This window comes from Myotis myotis, unplaced genomic scaffold, assembly GCF_014108235.1.
Source record: "Myotis myotis isolate mMyoMyo1 unplaced genomic scaffold, mMyoMyo1.p scaffold_m19_p_11, whole genome shotgun sequence".
In the NCBI taxonomy this organism is placed as follows: Eukaryota; Metazoa; Chordata; class Mammalia; order Chiroptera; family Vespertilionidae; genus Myotis; species Myotis myotis.
This window is the reverse complement of record NW_023416315.1, coordinates 45,101,139-45,127,681: the sequence shown is the minus strand read 5'-3', so window position 1 is coordinate 45,127,681 and position 26,543 is coordinate 45,101,139. Positions and strand designations below refer to the sequence as shown.

The window sequence follows — 26,543 nt, the reverse complement described above, 5'->3', positions numbered from 1 at the left end:
CTTCTACAACATTCCAAATTTTGAAAAATATTTTAAAAGCTACACTCTTGTGTTTCATGCTGCATAAAGTAAAAAAAAATAAATAAATAAGGTTTTGAGTTTTTTCCAGTGGCAACTGTCAACAAATTCTTAGAACAAACGTAATTAAATTTTTATTTACCCCTATACTTAATGGCATCATTAACAGTTCTACACTTTATAAAGCACCTGGTCTAGTGCCCAGCCTATGGTTTTTGAATAAAAAGAAAGGTGCATACTTTTGTGTTTTTATTGATTTTAGAGAGAGAGGGAGAGATAGAAACATCTATGGGTAAGAAACATTTACGTGGATTGGCTACTTCCTACATGCCCCCTGCTGGGGATCGAGCCTACAACCCTGGCATGTGCCCTGACTGGCAATGGAACTGTGACCTCCTCATTTATGGGTCAATGCTCAACCACTGAACCACACCGGCCAGGCACTTTGGTTCTCTTTGAATAATAGGTAAGAGATTTCTAGTCACCACAACTGTTTCTCTACTTTTCCTTGACTAGTAGTTAAATATGTATTGAAAAAGCAGTTTTAATGGGTTAATCGAATATTACTCTAAAAGGAGGCCCTATATTATGAATGAATGCAAGTGTAAAACAAGTATAAACAGTTACCATTAATGGCATTGTCATATCAGAAAGCTGCCAGAAACACTATGCCAGAGCCTCGTCTTCCTTCCAAGCATTGTAAGTAATTACCACCATGTTACTTGAAAACAGCACTCCCCAAAGTGAGAATCATTTAACACTAAATCTCATTTAAATGACCTCTCCAACGTCTTATAATAACAGCAGATAAAACAACAATTAAGCTACCTTAAGAAAGAAGTTGAGGCTTGCCAAAATCGTAGACATCCTGCTGGTTACCATTCTAAAAGTTTCATTTTCACTCTTTCTTATCTGGAGAATGTGGTTTAGAAAGGAATTTCTGGCTGCTGGTCCCAGGAACATGATGCCTAAACTTAAACCCAACTGCTGCAAAGTAATGAGATGAATGGCCTTGTTCCTCCTTAAGAAAGTTGACTCACGTATTTACAAGGAAAGAGAACGGAATTGTTTCCTAACTTCTTAAAAAAGAGTGCTATTCTAGCATTGTACGGTTACATTTCAGCTTGACATGCTGTGAACTTGAATTCAATGGGCAAAAAACTTAGAAAACACTCCTCAAAAAGCATGTAAGGATTTAGCAAATATTTATTTATCATCTATGTTAAACTAAATGGAAATTGTACATAATGGTACAGATGAATTATGCAGTGCACAGTGGCAAATCCATGTGACAGTCAATGGTCTTCGCAGCTTGCCACCAGATGATATGTCTCATGGCTTATAATCCGTGAAAAGAAATAATATGGCACATGCTGTTATGGACCCAGGCAAGCACAAAAAAGGAAGCCATACAGACAAGAATATGCCGATATAGTACTCTAGCTTATAACTAAGCCATTTAGACAAACAGAATACATTTGGTTTACAATGAGAGCCAAAATATAATGCTATCTTCCCAGAAAAATAAAATAAACATGCCAGCTTAAATAACACACTACATTCAAAAGAGTGTTCGTGGAAATCTAGTATTTATATCTGATTTAAATGCAACAATGCTGTCCTTAAAAATGAGCACTGCTTTTGAAAAATTATCTCGATGTGATACTCCGCTGTAAGAAAAAGAATGACTTCCCACTGCATCATAACTGCAGCACTTCTTCGTGATCTCAAATACCTACACAATGCTAAGTAATTTTCTTTATCAGGCTAAACACAACTCATTTTTAAGGACAATGGCTGCTGTATCTGTTTCATGCGAAACACCAACACTCAAAATGATTTATTGTATTTTACAAATTTTACAAATGTTCATAATCACTATGAAGATTTACAAAACCCTACACCCTATAGCAAATATTAAGCACAATAAAAACATCATAAGTACTCAACTAATTTGGGGAAGGAAAAACTCTCATCTATATGGAATTGCCACTTACTAAGTAGGCAAAATCTTTCTTCCAGAGCCCTCATTAGTATCTATTTCTATTTTTAATCCCTGTTTCACCATGTTGATAGCCTTGTGCTGAAATATTCAGTAATAAACACAAAAGAAAAAGTCGCCATCTATGACGGTAGGCATGGAAGAGGCGTCGCAAATCATGACGTAAAATACCTTCCAGTTGAAATCCTCCCTGCCAACAAACCTGCATCTGTAGCTCAATGGGTGATGTAGGTGTTCATTGTGATGTCAAGGCTCATCCATCCACAGGTACCCTCTCAACCGAGAATAACATAGAATAGGCTGGAGAAGCAGGAGACAGTCCCTGCCTGGAGGTGCCCCATTTGAAACTAGGGTCGGTGGAGAAGATTCTTTTTCAGCTGTCTTTTCCCAGAGGGAATCTTTCTCCTTCACTGAGTTTGTGTCTGGAGAAAATGAGGTGGGGTTGGGGCAAAATCTGAATTCTTCCAGGTAGTTAGGCATGCCTTTCCCAAGTTCAAGAAAGAGGGGATAAATATCAATTCATTTGTGATTTTCCAAGCCTGGACATTTCTGCAATGAGATTCTGAATTTGAGTTTTAATCCCAGAAAAAACAAACAAAAGACCTGAAATGTGTTTTTGTGGTACATTTCAGATTCTCAAGGACAGAACAACATAAATTGTTGGCTTGTCCTTTGAGAGGGCAATGCATTTTTCTCAAAGTACGTCATGATGTGTGTATGTGTGTGTGTGTGTGCACGTGGTGGGGGGAGTGATGGAAGTGGGTGTGTGTGGGGGGTGCAGAGAGAAAATTGAAACACGAAGCACATGTATATACATATACCTGTATATACATATATATGGAATTTAGTGCTTTCACTGAATTGTGTATTTGAGTCTTCAAAAGCTTATTTGGTTTGTATTTATTTTTTTCAGAATCAAGTTTAGCATTTTAAGTAAAATATATCTTTTTTCTGGTTAATAGTTTTAGTTTAAAAGCATGTAGGTCCATTCAATTCTTAAGACGCATCATAGAAAAGTTATTTTCCTCAGTTTTAGTTATCCAGTTGTCAAATATTTTAGTTCATAAGTGACATTGTCATTATTATTAACTGGTTGTATGTGTGGAGATTAAAATGATAACTACTTATGCCTTATCTGCCATAATTTTTTTCTTAAATTTCAAATACAGGAGAAAAATCCTGCTTTCCCTTCTCTTGTGTTAATGGAAGAATATTTTCAATAAATTATGTTTATTGACTTATCTGTTCACGTTGAGTGTTTTGGACATAACCTTTGCTAAGGGTCTTGTAATCTGTGGTTATGGTTCTATTTCTCTACATCTGGCAGCTTTACTGAAATACATCTTTTTAATGAAACTTTCAATACATTGTTTCCAGTTAATATTGGTGGGCAGCAATGACCTCCAGTGGATTCTTATGTACATAGCAACTGAGTTTTTCAGAGAACGTTTATTTTCAATATATTTATATCTTTTAGACCTTTTGTAGCTGGGCAGCTTACTGAATGAACTCTTTAAAGTTTCTTGAAACATTTATGTATTTGGTAATTTTAGAATAAAATGGAAAGACATTACAAGTTATCAACACTTGGACTTTCTTATTTATACATCCTCTAAGCTAATTTTGAAAACTAAAATGAATATTATTCAAGATTAACATTTAAATAGTCATACTTGTTTTTATATGTAATCCACTTGCTTTTAATTTTTATTTAAATGAAAAAATCTTAAAAATTATATTTTAGAAAGGTAATTGCTACATAAAAGAGAAGAAAAAACTTCAGGAAATAAACATTTTCAATAATAAAATCTCCTGATACTATTTATAAGAGAAAAGTAAAAGTGCTCTGAACATCTTGGGAATTAGGCGAACTCATGAAATAATTTTCCATTTGTTAATATAAAATAGAGGAAAATTTGACATCTCAGAGCAAAATGCTTTAATATTTTTTTCAGAAATAAAGATTATGTTTCTGGAATATATTTTATATTTCAGGAAAGATTACTTAGAAGACATACAATTTAAGTTTTTATAGAGCTTCAGTGCTATAATATCATTTTTGGCTTGTGAGGTAATAAGTTATTAACATCTTAAAGCATGACATAAGCATTAGCGCATCGTTATTTCAGTTAGTTTTTTTTCTAAAATAGGATTAGATATACTACTGAGAAACTTCCAAATCTTTACTAGACAAATTGTAGAGGAATATACTTTTCTACCAGAAGAGGGCAGCAAAATTTTTCAATAAGAGTTCTAACAGTAAGTCCATCTGTTTTGACATTCTTTGAGATCTTTCTGAGAAGTTACCTTCACTTAATTCTTCTCTTCACTTTATGGTGCAATGAATGTTTTATGAAGGGCACAATTGTCAAGGTGATCACAATTTTTCTTTCATGGTTTACAATAATTACAACACACCTTGGCTCATGGCTTTGACAACACTAATACAATCATTTTTAAAACGTACAGACAGTTAACATGAGAATATTAAACTATCTGATACTATGTGTGGAGGAAAGGCAAAATTCAGAAAGATTAAAACATTTATTTTTATTTTTCCATGATTATTTAAATCTCAAAATTTTCATCAATATTCCCATTATCTTACGTCTAGCAAGAGTAAAGTAATAATTGCCTTGGAAAAGCAGTCAAGTACTCAAAACTACAACTATCGTCACTTTTTGATAAATATAATGTGAAACCATTGAACCATACACTTATTTTTAAAAAAAAAATTAGTTAACTTATATGATGTTTAACCAGTCAAATGAGTATGTAGAATAATTTATCATAACACCTCTTAGTCATTTCTGTATTACAGAAAAATCTTTTTAAAGTAATGCAAAGAAGTTGGATGATTTCTCATTCTTTTTTTTCTTTTGCTTTTAGGTTTCAAATATAAATCCTTCAGAATCCAGTGGATTGTCTCACCTCCTCAGGAGTCCAGAGTGTGCCTGGGCAGGCGATAGTGCTCTGCTTTGGGACGGAGCTTCTTTTCCTGTGGGTTAGCATACTTCCACTTGGAAGGTGACATTTTATGCTTTTTCCTCTTCTTATCTGTGCACCAGACCTTTTCACAGTATTCTTCCACTCTCTGGAAGTTGCTATAACCAATCAGCTGCAAGAATTCCTTATACCATGGCTTTGCTCCGTGCGGGATACTACTGTGAGCTGGACAAGGCATCTTGGGAGGCCTGTCCTCTTCGTAGTCTTTGTTAAACATTTCCTCCACGCGCTCCTCTTCTACGACCTCCAGGGTGATTTTTCGGACAGTGTGGACAAAACTATGCTCTACTGTCTGGCAAAAATATGTACCAGCATCCATTTTGCGCACCCTTAGGAAGAGTAAACCGAGGTCCATCTTAACCACTCTATCATCTGTCTTCACCTGCAATAACAACAACAAAAAAATAATGACACTGGACTATCATCCAGAAGATTATTATACCAACCTATAATGTATCTTTATTTTGTTCATTTTCATTATAACATGATGAAATAAATGTCATATATATGAGAGAGGGGAGGGGCCTAATTAAATAAATCAGTTCTCCCTCTCTCTGAACTAAATTATATTTGAGGTCACTTTAAGGTCATTTTACATCCACATATTTTTAATATGTTTTTATTGATTTTAGAGAGCATGAGAAAGGGAGAGGAAGAGAGAGAGAAACATCAACGAAAGAGAACCAGTGATTGTCTGTCTCCTGCACATCGCTTACTAGGAATCAAGCCAACAGCCTGGGCATGTGTCTTGACTGGGAATCCAACCAGTGATTTTTGTGCATGGGATGATGCTCAATCAACTTAGCTACACTGGCCAGAGCCATCAATATTTTTTAAGAGCAAAGTGAGTGAGCTTTCAATTATTAGAAAAATATTCAGTTCTATATAGCACTCAAAGTTAAAGTGAAATGACAATTTGTAAAATTTGTTTAATTTCTTTTTTAATGGAAAGAACAAATTCCATTTCTCAAATTATTAGTTCAGGGGTTCTTATGTGTTTCAGATAAGAATGACTAATGTTACTACAAGGATTTCTATTTAGAGAGCTGGACTACCTTCACCCTCTCTCCTTCTAAAAAAAAAAAAAAAATCTAATCTCTTAATTATTCACCTCTACATTTCCTTGAGCTAAAAGACAAACTGTTATATGTTTTCATGTGGCCCAGGATCACATGATGCTGGTATAAAAGTGATTTACACTGTACTCTCTGATTTTCCCTTTGACAATACAAAACAAGAGCAGTATTCAACTTTGCCAATATAATAGGGCGTAGCAGCCACAACCACAACCACGTTGGCAGCAAAGGCCATTCCAATAAGCATGTTTTTGAGCCAGTAGTAGGTCCTGGCATGGCCTACCAGGATCAGCTCTCCCAGGCCTTGGTCAGTTTGGCCATGTCCAAAGTTGCAATATGACTGACTCATCATACATGATTACCCATGTGTGGTCATTTATATAATTGGTGATAATGTGGAAAATGGCCTTAGTGCTAGAGTGAGAGTTTGTACCACAAATGGGAATGTTAATGATAAATTACAAGGCTCCCTGGGGCATTTTGTCAGCTGTGCAAGGTAAATTAATCACTCAGAAGCTTCAGAGTGACATAGTTGGATGACAAAAGGAGCTCCATATGTCCTTCATAGGTGCTTCCCTTGACTTGGAAGGACAAACAAACTGTAGGCCCTGGCAGACAAAATGCTACAGTCATTCACTCAAGAAGTTCTCCAGTGAGGGGCCAGGAAGAACCCTCAAACCAAAGCTTTTATTGTACATGGAAACAATAAAACCTAAAAAAGAGTTTTACTGAGAATCTAGCCTTAGCACCTGCCACAACCCATAACTCTTAAAGGACTTTGAGTTGCTCTGCTCAGTTTAACTGGGCCTTTTGCCAATTTTCCCTTCACCACTAGCTTTCTCCATGTACTGCAACCTGCCTATGACCACACCATGCTTCTCATGATACTGACTCTGAAGGACAGCATCCATTGTTTTTAAACTTGTGGTAGCATTTGACATAATGGACTGGCCTACTTAACTGTCTTTTTTTTTTTCTTTTTTTTTTTTCTGTGTAGTATAAGCCATTATACTGTCCTGGGACTTTTCTTGGTGTCTTCTATAGATCTCTCATTTCCTCTAAGGCACAATCCTCTGTCCATCTCTGATCTCATGTTTTATTTGCATCCATTTGATAATTCTTCTATTTCCTAATTTCAATCAGCTTCTTTAAAATGGTACAACTTGCACATAGATAATCCATTGGTTTTTTTGTTCCCTATAAATTATGAAACACTAACCGAGACTTATCTGATCCTTCATTATATACAATTCAGTGTCTTTTCACTTAGACTCCCCCCAATTACTTATTTCCCTATTTCTGACAATTGCATCATCATTACATCATCATTATTCTATAGATACTTCAGATAGTCACTCTATCTGAAAGTGTTTATCATGTACAGGGTGTCCCCCCAAAATGTATACATACTTTAACAGCTGATAGCTCAATTTTGAAAATGAAATGTATTTTAATAAACACTGCCTTTATAATGATTCAAAGTCTGCATACATTTTTTGGAACACCATATATACTTCTCTCTCATTATTATCCTCATATCCGACAGATCTCAAATCCCCATCAACATTTCTTCACTGGTGAGCATCAGAAACATCCACTCCATTTTATTATTTTTGCTACAATGCTAGGCTCATACTTCATGACCTGTTCGTTGACCTTATCTCATGGCAGACTCTCCCCAAATCTCCCTTTTTTCTGTTCTTGCTTTCATGCCCAGCTGGATTCTGTTTCAGAACCTATAATCTTGTCTCTGTCTAAAGAAACATCCCAATGTCTGGCCTGATTCCTTCTCATTCAGAAAGGCCGACCTAAATGTTCTCTCTTCAAACAGGCCTCCCTCACACCCCTATAAAAGTGTCCTTATTTCCTTCTTATCATCATTTCACTTGTTAACTTTTCTATGCCTGAACAAGCATCGTTATTTGCAAATATAAACAGCCCTTGCATTAATTTTCTTCTGATTGGTAGCTTTACCCTTTATTTCAACAAATGAGTACTATTTTACTCTTCTTCAAAGTTCACTTCCTTTTGTCTCGCTCCTGATTGGGTGGTTATTCAGACTCTCTGTTGCTTGCCTGAGCAGGTGAGAATTGTCCAATTAACCAGATCCTGCCTTTGTAAATCTATATCCCAACAGCTCAAGATAGAGCTTCTCAGACTGGGGTTGGTGGAATAGTTGCATTTCTGCGATCAATGAGTTTTCTATAAGGATTTCTTAGATTAGTGTGATTATTTCCATTCTAATCAATATACATTTTAAAAGAACTATATTTGGGATCATGTGGAAGATCCTAATTGTTAGTATTTGTGTTTATCGTAGATCTGATCCACGTTCAAAGCTTTGAGAGTTTCCAGCTGCTAAGGAGGACAAAGATGGATTTAATATGTTAATGATATGTTCCAGCCAAATGAAAACCAAACAGCATCCTTATGTAGTAATGCATATAAAAAGTTTTGAAGTCACTTGAATAAAGTGTTAAGGGGATTGAGTCATCACATGGCACACAGTGCTATAGGCAGATGTTTTATATATTCACATACACACATATGTGGTAGTCTGCATCCCATTTTACTTCCACGGAGATACCTCATTTCAGTGAAAAAAAAAATCATCCAATTAAATATACATTTAAATGATGTATAAATTTGCTTATATTTTATTTGTAAATATGTTTGTTTTTTATTTGAATAAAAGTTACAAGTATATAGGATGCATTTCTGGTTTGATTCTTGTGAACATTTAATAAACATTTTAATACAAGTCATGCTACCGGCCCGAGAACAATGCTATAATTTAAGGACAGGTAGTGGGGACAACTTGCAGAATAATAGAGTCAAATCCTCCCCTTCAAACTCCTTCTGCTTTCAGTCCCCTGTCTTGTGATCTAATTTCCCACTTCCATGTCTTATTCCTTCTTCTCCTTAGTAAACTCCTTTCTACCGTTTGTCAATCCATTTTTAAAATTTCCTGCCAGGCTTAAACTTTCACATCTTAAATGAGTACTTTCTTTATGGCCCATATATATGTTTTGTTTCTTTTTGTAACTCAAAAGCATTCATATTTGTAGCATACAAGATGGTATTTATAATCCTCTTCAAATATTTTTTCATGAAAGTTTCATCTCTTTAATACAGGGCGGGGCAAAAGTAGGTTTGCAGTTGTTCATGTGGAAAATAATACAAACTATAATAATATAAGCATAATATGCTAATGAGACCAGATAGCCAAACGACCTTCTGGATGTCATTTCAGACGTCCTTCCAAATGAAGCCATGGTGGCGGGGGCCAAGACAGAGGTGGTTAGGGGTGATCAGGCAGGCCGGCAAGCAGTTAGGGGAAATCAGGCAGGCAGGTGAGCAGTTAGGGGCAATCAGGCAGGCAGGCAGAGGCAATTAGGGGTGATCAGGCAGGCAGGCCAGTGGTTAGGGGTGATCAGGCAGGCAGGCAGAGTGGTCAGGGGTGATCAGGCAGGCAGGCAGGTGAGTGGTTAGGAGCCATGGACCTGGGTTTAGGTCCTGACCAGCAGTTGGATATACCCCAAGGGGTCCCAGATTGCAAGAGGGTGCAGGCGGGGCTGAGGGACGTCCCCCCCTCCCCCCCCTGTTCATGAATTTCATGCACCAGGCCTCTAGTAATCTATAATAATAAAAGCATAATATGCTAATTAGACCAGATGTCCTTCCAGATGTCCTTCTGGATGAACTTCCAGACAAAGCCAGGGCTGTGAGGGAAGCCTGGGTCCTGGGTGCCTGCCGACGCCCAGAGGGAAGCCCGGGTGCCAGGTGCTAGAGGGAAGTCAGTGCTGGCAGCCAGGGAAAGGAAGGCCTACTCTTGCACAAATTTCGTGCATCGGGCCTCTAATTAATAAATAATAATATAAGAATAAACTCTGTTTACTCACAACTGTAAACCTATTTTTGCCCCACCCTGCATAATAAGTTTCATAAGGGCAAAGACCTACCTCTTAATTATTATGATTATTCCATAATGAGTAGAGTGCTATGAACATAGTGAAATGAAAACTTATTAATCTGTTCAGAGTATACTAGCAAGACAATGAGGTATACCAATAAGGATATAGTAATTCACCAAGTAATTCACCATTTCTATATAAACCCAATAAGGATCTGGCTAGGAAAGAAGCAAGCATAATTTGAGGAACAATTAGCAACTAGTGTAAAGGGCTATGTATGCTTCACAGATACATAGGACAACCAGCTCTGGGAAACTGCCTTCACCTGAAAGCATCTGCACATAAACATCCTCACTGGATATGATGATCCTTGGTTCTCTCTCTGCTAAATCTCCTGGGAGAGTGAATCACACAAGAGAAAACATAAAATATTCTGGCAAATAGCAATCAGTTCATGAAAGTATTTTAAAATAAAACAAAAAGCAAAAGTGATATAAATACAAACCATTGATCTCTGGATAAGAGTGCTTTAAAAAAAATCTGTCAAAAAAGAAGGAATTTCTTCCATTATCAGAAACCCAAGCTTAAGAAACATAGCCTTGTGTGTATGTATAAAGTCCAGACGAGTTTGAAGATGTGGAAGCAAGATGACTATAATGGGAATTGTTCTACCTCATTTATTTGCATATTAGAGATAGGGCCTGTCTCAGAATTTAGGTCTCTCCTCCTGGTTACAGTGAATCATAAATTCAAGAATAAAAGTAGTGTTAATTCTCAGATCTGGATGATTGTACACTGTGTAGATTAAATCACCTTGAAAGTTAAGCTTGACTTCCACAGCCTATGAATTCCTAGAAATAATAAATGACTTAGAGATTTGTATTTGAAGTCCTTCCATGATTTAATCTTTCCACTTTAGTTAACATGGGTACCTTCAACTTCAAACCCTGATTACAGAAGTGTTTTTCATCCAGTTGTTCTTTTTCTGCGTCTGCAGACCAGATTTACTTGGTCAATAAGATGGTACATAATACATCATTTTATCAAATATTCTTATAGGTAATATAAAAACATACAGAATTTCTTACTGGAAATGGTTTTAATATTCTTAGCTATAAAGATTGATTCAGTATGTTTCATAATGTTAAATAACAAAAGTAATTGAACAAAGAACCCTGCACATCTGGTAGCTGGTCAGGAAGAAGCCATGATTTCCATGTGTCTCAACTATATGGCTCCATACTTTTCATAGGCCTTGAACTGGTTTAGTTCAGAATATATTTAACAATGAAATCAGTTTCAGTCAAGAAATAAAGACTAACAATTTATATGTTTGTTTGTTTATCTGGCTTGTCTTCAATTCAAAAGATTTTTTGGTGGACTTACAGAAATATATTATATATGACAGCATAAAAATAAAAAAATATCTATTATTAAAAACACTTTCCAATATTAACCTGCTATATATGAAAGATGATTACCCAATAGAGACAGGGTGAGTTCTTAATAGCTCATTTAAGAAATCTGTTTCACTATATAGAAAACAAAGTTGTATTTATACTTCAGATTAAAGATCCAAATGTGAAAAATTTATTTCTAACAAAAGAAGATGATGAGAGGAAAATTATCATAAATAAGAACTCAAAACCATACTGTGAAAAAATGTTATATTAAAAAACACCAACTATATCAAAGAAGAGATTTTAAACATTTATATTCAAGAATGGATTAAAATATAGAAGATACAAAGAATTCCTGAAAGTAAAGAGAGTTATATGAGAAAAATGGGAAAAAGTATATAAACAGGAAATTAAGAGAAACCCAAATGCTTAATAAGTATTCAAGTTATGTTCAATTAGTAGTAGTAATTTTAGAATGCAAATTTAAAAATGATACTACCTTACACACAGAAGAAAGGAAAAAACTAGAAAATACTAAATATTGGTGAGGATGTGGGGAAATGGGAGCTTTGAGAGTGAAAATGGTGAAGAAATTCTGGAAAGTAAGTCAACAATAATTAGAGAAATGAAGGATTTTGATAGTTAATAATGCAAAAATTTACATGCTGATCTATAAGTTATTATTTGCAGAGATGATCATTAAAGACATAGTAGTGGGAATTGATGACATGTTTGGTCCACTCTGAGGAGAATGGATCAATTAAGAGCAATGAATGCCTGCAATGTTCAATTAGTAACAGAAACAATGAACTAGAGACACACAACAAGAGTGATAAGCCATAGAAACACAGTGTTGAGTTTTAAAAAGTAAGAAGCAGCAGCATAAGATCTATAGCATATTTATTTTTATGGCTCATGCAAACTCAAAATGTTATATACTCATTCAATATACAAATGTAGTATTGGATACCTTGCAATCATTACAATGATGCATCTGAGGAAGCAAGATGGAAGTGGAGAAAGGTGGTCCAAGAAAAATAAAATCAAACAAGAGGGGACTTGTGTGGACAGATCATGACAATGTGCTGTGAATAAAGTAGTATGTTTAAACTATGCATCTAAAAGTAAAAAATAGGAACCAAAATGCAAAAAACAAACCAAAGATAAAAACAAACAACAACAAAAAACCCTTCAGTTGTTTGTAATGATTATCCTGGTGTGACAACCAATACGTTTGTTTGTAATCTGTTCATGCTTGAGGCTTATATGGTCATATGATTATATAACTACTTAATTATATAGTAAGTTTAAGGGCATTTTTAAAAATTTTTCCACAGATAAGAATATCAGGATGATGAGGATGAAGGGAAAGTAGGAGGAGAGAGGATAAAAGTAAAGCTAATGTTTGAAAACAAAAATGCACATCATAAAGCACTAAACAACTACTGTACCTGGAGTACAACTTCAATTCTAAATTGCCTAGTGATCAAAGGCAAGAAGGAAGTATGATTAATTCTAAGATCTAAATGTCTCTTAAATATATATTTTAAATTATTCCTTATAAGAACTGATATATTTAAAATTATTCCTTATAAGAACTACATATTTTCCTGGCATGGAGGCCTGAGTGAAATCTCTTCTCTGTTTTCATAAAATGAGAGGCAGGCATCCAACCAACAGCACTACAATAAATTCATTTCCTTAAGATAACACCTCAGGGACATGTGAGGACAAGGTTCCCAAGTACAGTTCAATCTGAGCTATTCTATGGGCCTAACAAATGTGGTACAGATACACAGTTCTAAGCTGCTATATTTTTATTATATTTTCTGTTCTCTAGAAGACTATATGAAGTATAATTTACATGAGAACAAGAAGAATTGTTAAGTGAAAGGAACTAGTATTTTTGAGTAGCTATGCTGTGCCTAGCAATGGGTTTGCTACATTACCATGTTGCTTTGCTTACTTAGATGCCCAGAGTTAGAGGTGTTTCAGTAGGATAAAACATAGATCCACAGTGATTCCATAGATTTAGGAAAGTATGTTTACTTTTCAGAGATGTTTTGAATTCTCTTCGAATGTAAAAAGAAGAAAGTTCTATTTAAAAATCTAGATTCATTTCTATTTTTAGAAAGTTGCTTTATAGTTTTCATTTCATACAATAGGAACTGTCTTTGTCATTGTGAATGAAAAAGTGAAATTAATGTGTTAAACAGCTAATTACTCCAGAACTAAAATATGGGGCAAATGGCATTGTAAAAATACTTCTCAATGCTTCAAAATGTAAATTTTGAATATTTATCTGTAAAGAACTGTTAATTCAGAAATGATGAGAATATTTTGGACTGAAATAGAAACATCAAAACTACTAAATATGTTTCGAATGAGGCAAATAGTTCATGCACTTCATAATATGAAAACAAAAAACAAAATAAATTATATCAATGTGGAACAAACCTGATGCTTTCAGTACATATGTATAAAGAAAAAAATGAAAACGTATGGCTGTCATTGATTTCTTTAGACTTCCTGTCATGTGCTAGCATTGGTGAAGGTCAAGAAAATATGAGTCATTTTAGCAAACAAGATTGTAAAATAAGGATGTGCTGACATAATACAACTGCAACATGAAAAGATGTAAATTGTATATTCCAGTTTTTATGTTTTGCTTTTACAAGAGAAGCTGTCTCCATAATGCATTGAATCATCAATAAAATTATGTTTTAATTAAAACTGTACACATATAGCCTGGATGCAATAAACATGAAGTTAGCTGGAAGGAAGTGCTGATTGTATGTGATCTGAAGTCAAACTTGAGAAGTGACAACTTTTGGCATAGAGTTAAAAAAAAAATTGAGAGTGAAGTTGAAGTTTTGTAGATTTGATATTAACTTGCATTCAATCTCCTGAATTTTCCATAATAAATATGCACATTTGTGCATAATTTAAGAATTCTATACAATACCTATAATTAGCTATTTTAAAGTGAGATACTTTATTTTTAGGATTCTTAAACACACAAATATATTTCCTTAAATAGAGAATCTACAGTGGAAAGATCAATGGAGGACCAAGGGGAAATAAACTTTCTATGCTTACCAAAAGATAAATTATAATGCTGGTCTTAGGGACCAGAGCTTACTCACTTGCCTTACACTATTTCTTGCTGATATTTCTCACATATCGGGGGATGTCAGAGAGCTGGTTTTGGCCCGATCCCGCAGGCCAGGCTGAGGGACCCCACTGGTGCACGAATTTGTGCACTGGGCCTCTAGTCTTTTATAATCAACTAGAGGCCCGTTGCAGGAAGATTCCTGCAAGAATAGGGCTTCCTGTGGCTGGAGTGAAGCAGAGAAGGGAGCGAAACTCGCTGAGGCAGGCTTTGCTCCCGCTCCCAGACGCTGCGGCGGGTTTCCCCTCCTGCTCCCAGCCGCTCTGGCTAGGTTTCCCCTCCCGCCTCCCACCTCCGTTCCTGTCTCCACTGCCTCTACTTTGCTCCCTTCTGTAGCTCTTCGCTTCCACGTTGTCTTCAGTCTTTGCTCCCAGCCAGTATATGCAAATTAACCGCCATCTTGGTTGGGTTAATTTGCATATAGCCACTCTGATTGGCTGGTGAGCATGGCTTAAGGCATAGCAAAGGTATGGTCAGTTTGCATGTTTGTCTTTTATTAGTGTAGATAAGAAAACTACCAACACTCCATGAGAACAGAGGTTAAAAACACAAAAAACACAATTTACTAAAAAAATAAAATAAAATAAATGTCCAATAAACAAGAACCCATGTTCAACTTCTCTAGTAAACAAAGAAACAAAAATTAAATCAAGATATTTTTAACCATCAAATTGACAAACATTTAAAAACAATAACTTCCAGGGTTGGTTATAGATGAAGTTAATAAGTACCCACATTCACTGTTGGGGTGTGTGTACATTTCTACAGCTTTTTTTTTTTTAATGAGAGTAAAACATACTAGTTCAAACTCTGCATGTTTATATTTAACCCTTTAACATATTTATATGTTTCAGTCTATCAAATTCACATCTAGGAAATTCTCCTTGGAAACTATTTATAGATATGCACAATATGCACAGAGAGATAAATTGAAATGTTATTTGTAATAGCCAATGGCTTTAATCAACATCATTCCCAAAAAGGATTTGTTAAATTCATTGTCATGTATCCAAATGATAGAATATCTCATTTCCATAAAATAGTTTTAAATAATATTTAATATTACCACTACAGTAGATAAAAAGGCACATTTATGTGTATATAATATGATTCCAACTCTGTTAAAAATTTTGAAACACATACACTTACATGCTACCTCTCTATATTCTTGAATCATGAATACTCCACTATTGACCATCCAAACATCCAAACAATGAACATGTAAATCATTTTTATTGCTTTTCTTTTACTTCAAATATCAAATGCATTCAATGCTATTTCATAAAAATAAAATGTCTTTTCCATTCCTGCTAACACTGTTAGTTTTGGTAAAAAATCTTTCAGTTGACTATTGAAATACCTTCTTAAATGGTCTTCTTGACATCTAGCTTATCCTCCAAGCCTATATAGCAGTTTCTAGAATAATGTGTAAAAACAGATTATCTAAGGTGTTCTTATTGGCTACAGAGAAAGTGAAATGTTTCCTTGATCTCTCTACTCATTTCTGCATCCTATTCCCAGCCACAGATATACACATACCATACTGTTTCTCACCTCTACCACATATGATTATATTAGTTAACTTCTACTCATCCATTTGAGTAGACACGACTCAAATATAACCTCAAATAAAAATATAAGCCCTGACTCTTCCTGATTTTCCATCATTCCACTTGCATACTTGGTCTGTTGGTTAAGACCATTTTCTTTTCCCATAGTTTCAGCATAACTTATACCAAACATACTATAGCATAATTGATTATCTGTTTACATTCTTATATTCACTATAAGACTATGGGCTTCAAAGAGGCTAAAACAATGACTTATCATCTATTAAAGTAGGCTTCAAGTGAACTTTGAGTTCAAAATATTAATTTCAGACACTTAAACAGAGATAAGAGCAGAAGGCAGAAAAAGTATTCCATCTGAGATTTAAACAGCTTTCACAAGTCTCAATAATACCAGAGAGTTTTTGCACATTGCTATTATGTGTATGAGGTAGCCACTTGTACATCATTTGATCCTGACAGTAAAAGGCACATAATAGTTAATGTTGTGACATTGAACATAAAGATTTATGTTCCTATCACCTGAATGATTACCTGCTTCCACCTTTATCTTCACCCCCTACCTACTATATTCTTAATACAATTACCAAAGTGATCTTTATGAAACCAATTTTTATTGTTGTTAATCCTCACCCGAGGATATTTTCCCATTGCTCTTAGAGTGGAAGGAGAGAGAGATGGAGGGGGGGAGGGATGGAGGAAGGGAAGGAGGGGAAGGGAGGGAGGGAGAAAGAGAGAGAGAGAGAGGAGGGAGGTGAGAGAGACACATCAATTTGGTTGCCACTCTCATACACACCAACTATGGCCAGGGATCAAACCTGCGACCCCTCAGTGCATGAGCTGATGCTCTTAAAACCAAGTTTTGATCATATCATGGCTCTGCTGAAAACTACCCAATGGTTTTCTACTTAACTTAGAGCAAACAATAAAGCCAGTCTATAAAATGTTACAAGTCCCTCCTTGAGCTGCCCTTTACCTAACCTATGACTCACAGTTATTAGTCTCCCTGGTGCTCATTCTCCTCCAGCCACACTGACCTTCAACCTGATGTTCTTGGAATATATCAGGTGCACTGGTACCTCAAGGGCCTTTGTACCATCTGTTCCCATTGTCCTAAAATTTCTTCTCCAATGTGGCCATGTGGCCTATTACCTCTCCTCTTTCAAGTCTTCTTCTAAATATCACTTTGTTGGTGAGCTTCCATGATCACCCATTTAAAAAATTGCAACCTCTCCCTGCAAGTAATCTCTCTTTCATTTTCCTACTTAGGATCATCCGATACATTAATCATAATTATTATTTAGTAGTATTGTTGCTGGTTGTCATTATTATTATTATCATCATCTTTCTCTGTTGTCCAAAATACAAGTTCTATGAAAGCAGAATATGTGGTAGGTGCTTTATGGTAGATGTTCAATAAATAGGTTTCAAATGAATGAATAAGGCAAATGAATAAATAAACCCAAGAAAATGAGATAGAGTGCTCTGAGTTTTATATCTACATAGACTCAAATGATAGAACACACTTATTTTGACACAGAATTGTCCTTCTACTAACAGAAATAGAGTAGAAGTCTGAAAAGATTAAAAATACATTGATGTGTATATCATATACTAATGACTCGTAGTATTAATGCTTGGAGTGGGAAATGTTTCAGCTAATGTGCCATTGAACATAAAGATAATGGCAGGTTCTCAGACATCTAAACACGATGCTACTGGCTTTGCACCAAAGCTGTAGCAGTATACACCACTAAATTCTGATGGAAAAAAATATAGCTATATCTATAGCTACATCTATAGTTACATCTATAGCTACATCTATAGCTACATCTATAGCTACATCTATATGTCTATATCTATATCTATATCTATATCTATATCTATATCTATATCTATATCTATATCTATATCTATATCTATCTATATCTGTATCTATACATCTCAAGCTGACACCAGGAGCATTTTTTTTCAGAAATCAAATTCCAGAACTTCGGCAGTAAACTGTTTTCCATTTGGCCCATGTCCCAAAGCATCCCAAACTATTCTTAGAATTCTGATTTCAGAAGGTTGTGTGGTTTAGTTTAAAGAACATAGATACCTGTATTTGAATCTACTTTACTAGCTGTGGGTAATCAGGAAAGTCTGTGTCTCAATGACCTCATCTATAAATACATTTTTAGAATAAAATGATATAGTCTAAAAATGCCAGAAATACCTGGTCCAAATCTGGGTTCTGTCTTTGTTTATGAGCTATGGCTCTTTTAGTTTTGTTTACGAGCTATGCTTTGTTTCCAGCTATGTTTATGAGCCATGCTGACTGTTTATGAGCTCTGCTTCTTTTAGTTTCCGCATTTGTAAGAGGAGGATTACTATGTCTCATGTGCAGTTGTGAGATCTAAGGATAACCAGGTAAGGCACCTAGCATGGTTTCTGTGTGCATCAGACACACATTAAAGAACAGCCCCATCTATCAAGGCTTTTCTGCTGCCTTTTCCCTCAGTGCATCACAATGACTCACCATGATTAGCCAGGTCATCAAGCCAAGGAAAAATGCTCCTTTATGAAGTACTAATAAAGTAGACTTTCAATAAAAATTTATGAAATAAATAAAAAGTGTAGAGATTATGTTTCATATATGGTATTTAAGGAAGCAGGGAACTATAAAGTACATTTTTAAGAGAAAATTGCAGTAATCTAGTTTAGAAACTAGACAAGTGAATTGTTAGATGCTATCTAAAGCATTTTTAAAGATTCATTTCAACAAAAATATCTGCCTGAATATGTGTGTCTGTGTAACTTCAAAGGGCTGAAATTGGATTGCAGGCAGATACTCCAAACTCAAAATTTCAGCTCAGTAAAAGGAAGATGTACATATGACAATCGATTTTCACAGAGACTCTGATTTGACTGCAAATAAATGACTTCTTGTGGCTTACAGTGTCCATGATGAGCCTTGATGGCCACAGTCAGGTACTCTCAAAAGCATTTCCAGGGTCAAGATTTGATAAAATAATTATCTTAGCTGCCTCACAGTAACTGTAATAAGTACAAAATGGTTTTATATACAACTCTGAACTCAAAATCTTTAAAAGTACTCTAAACAGACTTTAAAATGTTTAAAAGGTGCATCTGCTTGTGTATACAGCAGACACATTCAGCTTCTGTTGATGTCAATTTTGGGTGTTGTTTTTTTTTTTTTTTTTTTACTTTAGATTGTGAATAAATCAGATTGCTATGTCTATAGAAATTAAGTTCTATCTTAATTTCTTATAGCTAAACTTTTAATGAAGAAAGTACATTAAAAAATTTAAATATCAGTGAATATATCAGTCAGGGCTACTTAAATGTAGTTGAAAATTGGGACTAAAATATGGGTAAACCAGAAATTATATCAACAATGTGAGAAAGAAGCTTAAAAGTGAACATTGTGATGGATGCAGCATGTCAAAATTATTTGTTAAAGATTTCCAAATAAGACAGTTTATGGTGAATTCCAAATTAGAAACAGGATAATCTGAATGAAGAAAACTACTGATGAAAAAATTACTTCTCTGACTGCTGAAGCCATTCAACTGGATAATTACAGAATATTCTCAGGCCCTCTCTTGCCAAGTGAGTTATGATGGAACTTAAAAACCAGTTTCACCTCAAATTTGTGGAATGGAAAATACGTTAGTGCTAAATCAATAATTTACATTTTTGGATATGCATTTATTCTTACGGCATCATAAAATTTAGGGGGATTCTCCTTTTCAGATTGCCTTTTTTTTTTTTTTTGCCAACTGTGTAACCACATCTTGAACTTTTTTTTTAAAATATATTTTATTGATTTTTTACAGAGAGGAAGGGAGAGAGACAGAGTTAGAAACATCATGAGAGAGAAACATCGATCAGCTGCCTCCTGAACACTCCCTACTGGAGATGTGCCCCAACCAAGGTACATGCCCTTGACCGAAATCGAACCTGGGACCCTTCAGTCCACAGGCCGACGCTCTATCCACTGAGCCAAACTGGTTACAGCCAGATTGCCTTTTTATATAATTTCTAGAGCCTTTGTTAAGTTGAGGCGACTTACTCTGTAATAGCTATACTAGGAACCTGGGTTTTACAAATGTAATCATGTTTCAGAATGTAGTGTATAATTTTGGATCAAAATCCTGTTGGATTTTTAGTTTCACAATAGACTAGGGAAAAAAGCATAAAAAGTCAATGTATCTATATTTGGAATCAATAATTTTGGCTTCTAATGACAAATGTTTGGTCTCTAGCGCCACAATGAGGTGGAAACTCCGTTCAGTCACTCTCTCCATTATGCACTTATTAGCTCTCCCTTGTGTCCCACGGCAGGTCTCTAGAATTTCTTTCCCTTGTTCAACGGGCAACTTTTTCTTTACAAGCACCACTTCTCCAATATTCACCAACATCTATTTTCCATTAATGTAACCAAAATTTCTTCTACTTTCTATTTTTATAACCCCACTTTTGTGAAAATTGAGCTCAAATCCTAAATCAACATCAACAAAGATTTTTTTTTTTAGGTGAGGGGACATCAACAAAGATTTATCTGTTTCTCTGCTTCATGCCCTTGACCTCTTCCTATAAACAACCAGCTCGCTAGACTTGCATTCTTTTATCCAGTAACTACCTCCAGACTATTCTGTATGTATGTTTTCAATGCTGCTGTCCTCCTAAATGTTGCCCAAATTGTTCTTCCCTCATTATTTAAATGATTCTAGAAACATAAGCTCCGCGACTAAATCTGGTTAATAAAAAGAGCTGATGCCTTTCTTTTGTTCCCTGTGGACTACAGTGGAACCCCAGTGTCAATGTGTCACACATGTTTAACAGCTTTATCAAACAATCAGTTTAATACTGCTGCTATTGTTGTGTTTTAATTTGATTATCGATAAGTCTTAGATACAGTGTTAATGGTGTTTAAGTTTGCTACTTTTCTAGAACATTGCCTTGGGAGGTACAAGTTAAGAGCATCATTTTGATAATATGGCACTAAAATCATGAAGCTATAGGTTCCTCCTGAATAAAAATCTAGCCTCCAGGATCTAAATTATATATATAAACATATGTATATGTAATTTATTTATATTTAATTCAGATGTATATAAAAATCTATGTGTATAAGTGTTTGAAATTGATATATAGATATAAAACACACAATAAATAACCCTACTTTTTAAATGACATGTATAGCATAAGAAGACTGTTTCTTTTTAAGCATCCAATAAATAATCATCTATTGGCTAATTGCTCACTATGTGAAAGACACCATGGTGTGAATGTGCAGCTTTGACTTACCTCCTCTTTTCTTGTGTCATGTCCTTTCTGTACAAACCAGATCACTTTTGCTTGCAAAGACCGTGGAGTGCATTCCAGCAACGTACTGTTGTTCTCTATGCCATATGCCAGTCGCTCTTCAGTCTTATCCAAAGCATCCCCTACAATAGGAATGTTAAGATCAGCCTTGAGACTTGGATTTTATTGGTAAATAATATTTCTAAAAGGTTATTCATTAGAGCCCTGAATAACTCTCATTTATTGCTAATTTCAACACAAGGTAACTTAAATGAGTTTTTTAGAGTTAGTGGGATACCAAAATCTCGACATCAAAGACACAGCAGGCTTTTGGGTGGGACAGGAGGAAGTAACTGGGAGTTTGGTTTCACAGGATAAGACAATCAGGAGGACAGTAAAAGGATGCCTCAGTGTTAAATTAGTCATCAGTGTTAAATATAAAGGAAATCAGTGGCAAGTGCTTAGCAGGGAAGGTAAGAAAAGGCGAGCAACAAATGTTCAAGCAAGGCATAGGGCTCAATTCACGGTTACATGAGACAAAAGCAGACAGCAGAAATCGAGGTGATAGGGCTCTATATAAACACAGAGTGAGTGGCATCTTGACAAGGGATTGTACTTTTCCAGATATCGGGCTCTTGCAGTAAGAAAGGGGTATGAAACTGAACTAAGGATTTTGTGAACCAGAACTTCTTGATTATAAACTGAATCTTGGATCAGAAGGGCTCCCACTGAACTTGAACCCAAATTTGCACACAGGCAAGTATACCTCACTGCAGTGGGGAATAAAAGCAAGTGGATTTAATTTTTGTTGCTTTAACCAAGGTCAAATTCAACAACTAGATCCCAGGGCTTTTTCCCTAGGCCTGTGTTCTCACCTTTAACACTGACCCCTACGTTTCTCTAGGATTAAGATCCGCCTTTCTCTAGCCAATATTCTCAGAGACTTACGTCCTGCACAAAATCCTGAGTCAGCTTAGGGTCCATCAAGCGACTACTGGACCACAGTCTCTAGAACTGTGTATAAACACCTCTGGTCTCCAACCATGGTGCCCCTTCCTTCCGTGACTTCCTGGTGAAACCGGTGACACTAAGCACAGCCCGTGCACCAACCACCATCACGGTGTGAAGAGCCGCAACACTGTTCCTACCTACCCCTGTTCCTCAGAAACCAACATCTGCGCAGCCAACCCCAGCTCTCAGCTTGTTCTACTTCAGCGAAAGAATCACAGTTTTTCTACTTTATTCTATCCCCAAACTTAGTAGGTAACTTAACACAAGTTAGAGCACTCTTGACAAAAGTGGTGGTAGTACTAGTATATAAAACTTCATTTACTGAATCAGAAAATATTATAGGTCAAATTCATATTTTAACTGCATGGAAGAAAAAAGAATACTTTCAGTAACGCTGGGCTTGTATATATCAATCACAAAGAAAACAAGGACCCTTTTTAAGAAATGTGCGATATCTCTTCAATGTACATTGTAAGTAACCCATAGCAATCAATTTCCTATGGATTACCGACAAACTGCTGGCCAAAGCACTGCTGAGCTGCGTTTCCATGCCGAACGTCTTGTCTGCGGAACCGCCTGAAAGAAAGTAAACGCATTTAGCTGTTCAGATTTCCATTTTTCCAGACTTTAAAATAGAGCCAAGTGCGTGAAAGATTCAAGTAGCACTCTGCTACTGAAAGAAATTGATCAGTCACACAAAACAAGGATAAAATCTGAGTTTCATTGTTCTCAATATTTCCATTGAATGTTATTCACTGGATAAGATCCTTATAACATTATTCTTTAAGTGTTCACATCAGTTTGAATTCTGGATACTGAATCAATTTAAGAAAGCTCTCCATCTTATTAAAAATTTAGTTCAATAAGAAGTCTAATTTTAAATGAGTGTCTTGGGTGGTAAGGCATGTGTGCAGAGAAAGGAAGTAGAATTTGAAGAAGACTATTTGAGTAAAAAATACATAAAACTCCTTTATAAAATAATACATGTAAAAATGGTATTGGAATCCAAATACTTTGTTCTAAAGCCATCATGATCAATTAGTCCAAACACAGTTGCTAATCAAAAGGTAACCAATAACATATTTAACTTACTCTTTTATTCAGACATCATATATAGAAATTATATGCTGCTATTCAATGTGGTGGTGTGTTGTACATTTTTAAGAGGATATCTTGCAACTCTGTCTATTAGAATCAGGGTCACTTCTAGCATAGTTTCATATTTTACAGACTGTTTAGATATATAATTGAAAAATTATAACATTATAGAAAAATTCAGAATATATATATATATGTATATATATATATACACACACATATATCATGTTTTAACTTTGTAAGAAGCTTTCTGAGGGATTAAATAATGGAAATTATCAGTATTAGTACTGGAATTCTAAAATAAAGATCTTCAGCATATTAATTCAGATTATAGATAAAACAGAAGTATTCCATGAAGGCAGAATATACCACTTCTCTAAAGCATGGCATTTCCCCAAAACTGTGGGGAAAACAGAAGGCAAAGCAGAAGTTTTACCCCAGAGAGATGGTGCGGTTTCCTAAGTGACAATGAGAAGCTTTAGCCATATACAATGATAAAATTTGGAAAAGGGAACCAGACTCAAATCCCAATGCCACCACTCACATGCTATACGATCTTATACATATCGCTTTCATTCTCTGGTCCTCTGTGTCCTCCTTTGTAAAACAAAATTGGTCTGACACCTAAAGCTTATTTTAGTTTCAACTTCTTTTTTCATTCTAGGTTCCCTTCACTGCCTCTCCATAATGATAATGGAACATTATTTCAAGATATGGAGTACATTCTTACATGTGAGCTCAGATCTTAGTTGACAACGCAGTACTTAAACAATTGTTTAAGTACTTCCCTATATTGAAAGCTAGAGCAGATGAACACTTCTAGGCATTTTTTAGAATTATGACCTATGTATAAAAGCATGTTTTGTTTTTAAATAAAAATTGTCGATCAGCAAACCTTATCTACAGATCCCAGATTTTACAAAGTTAAGATTAAATCTGCCACATGGATTAATCTATTGAGCTAAACCGAAAAAAAAATAAAACTTGACAAACAAGTAAAGAGCAAAAGTAAAAACTTTTATGCTTCTATATTAATCCCTACTAACATCCACAGCTATTATACAGCTGGTGGCAGCTCTAGGTGAGATTTTAACTGCTTTTGTTAAGGGCTCACTACACTGAGTATTTCTTTGGTACTGGGAATACAAAGTGTTGTGAGCAATGATGGGTGAATAATGGAGCAGAGTAAATCACTGACGTGAAAAATGGTTCCCACTTTGCAGAAATAATGTTGTGTCATGTGTATTATACAAGTGACATGAAAATAAAGGAAACTCCAATCAGATAATTCTATTCAAGCAATGTCAATACTAACCATGCAAAAATTTCTTTAAAATCACTGAAAAAAATGCATTCTAAAAGAAAGATTTCATTAGGCTTTCATTCATTGTATACTCCCCTAATATAGCTGTCCCTTATTTCAGCACTTAAAAAGGAATGTCAATGATCAGGAGTTTTAGAAAGGTTATCCAAAGTTGCCTTTTATTCTCAAGGTTGCATATTTTCCTTATGTTTCTTGCCTCATAGAAACTTTTTAAGAGAACCCTGGAAATAGACAAATTACAAGAGCAAGGAGAAGAAAAAGACTTAGCTCTATAAATTTTAGTGTATTTTGGAAAACTATTTTAAATAAGTGGTTTTGATTGTATATCAATCTTTTTTTTTCCCCCTCTGTTGACTCATTTTCACTCTATGAATAGAAAAGTATTTATTTTAGTGACCAGTTTTTAATTTCTGCTGCTAGTCAGGCCTGAAGCAAAATGATCTGCTATAAAAGCAAACTATGTTCCCTTCATGTGCTGGAATTTATCCAAAAAGTTCTCCTCCAGGGGTGAGTGATGGTTCAAAAGAATCTGACACCCCTGAAAGATCTCCATTACATGTCACTGAACTGAACTAATTCATTCATGAGCACGGCTCCTGACTCCAGCATTTCACTCCTTCCTGCCTACAATTTTGCCCATTCATTTAACTTTTTCTAAATGACTCTTTTTGTCCACTCCTTTTTAAATATGCTACCACGCTTTTGGTTGTACCACCCTTATAAGAGGTACCATATACCAAGAAATACTTACCAATGGAAACGGTTCAGTTAAAGTTCTTCATCCCTATTAAATGCCTAATAAAAAACCTTGTTACTCATAAGGGTTTGATACAAGGTTTGTAAACCTTGTATCAAACCCTTATGAGTTGAATAAGCCATTAAATAATATATTCAAATAATAACATGGATATATCTGTAATAATGGTTTTCAAATATGAATAATACTTTTTAAAAAAACAATTAATTTGCTTGATTCTTTAATAGGGTTGGTAAATTATTTAGTTTATTATTTAGTCTTCTGAAAGCATCTTTTCACTTTCTGTTAATCATATCATTTCGTTTACTCATTGAAATGTTAATTTAGCTAAGGCCAAATTAACAAAAGGTTTGAATTAGTGACTAAGTTTTTTTAAATGAGGTTCTATTATATATGTGAACCTATAAAGAACACAACTATATTAATTGGGTTAAATTAAATTTTGAAAAAGGTTTAAAGGAAAGTAATCCAAAGTGAAAGAGTAAGAATAATTGAAGTTTGTAAAAATTGCTTTTCAGCAAGGAAATTGTATATAGTTCTATGTTTTTGCTTTTTATTATCTTTGGTCACTTTATTAAGAGAAAACGAGAATTGCTTGTTCTAAATAAAATAGAAATATTTTTCCTTATATTTTACCCCAAAGAATTTCATAAAGCTTGAGTGAAGAAAAATTTTTATTCTTCAAAATACTTGCTACACCTCAAGATCTCCTCTTCTAAGAATCTTGAGATTTACCTTCTTTAAGAAGTGGCAATGACCTTGCTGAACTGTAGGCATTAGAGTTTGGAAGTCGTTAAGTACCTTTCATTTGTGTTGAATTAAGTCACATGTTTCATTAATTATACAGGTCATGAATTTGCTTAGTAGTTAAAATATTCACTTTC

The 26,543-nt window shown here is 35.0% G+C and overlaps 1 protein-coding gene across 1 annotated transcript in view; it reads right to left on the bottom strand.

Annotated features, from left to right (window-relative positions):
• Nucleotides 1-1,206: 1,206 nt before the first annotated feature.
• Nucleotides 1,207-26,543, bottom strand: part of SEMA3E (semaphorin 3E) — a 221,884-nt gene continuing 196,547 nt past the window's right edge. Inside the window, exons 15-17 of the mRNA XM_036328336.1 lie at nucleotides 22,989-23,056; nucleotides 21,473-21,612; nucleotides 1,207-5,408 (exon numbers count right to left, since the gene is read on the bottom strand). Coding sequence (XP_036184229.1) covers nucleotides 4,956-5,408; nucleotides 21,473-21,612; nucleotides 22,989-23,056 — 661 coding nt within the window. The 3' untranslated portion in view covers nucleotides 1,207-4,955. The remainder of the gene's footprint in view (nucleotides 5,409-21,472; nucleotides 21,613-22,988; nucleotides 23,057-26,543) is intronic.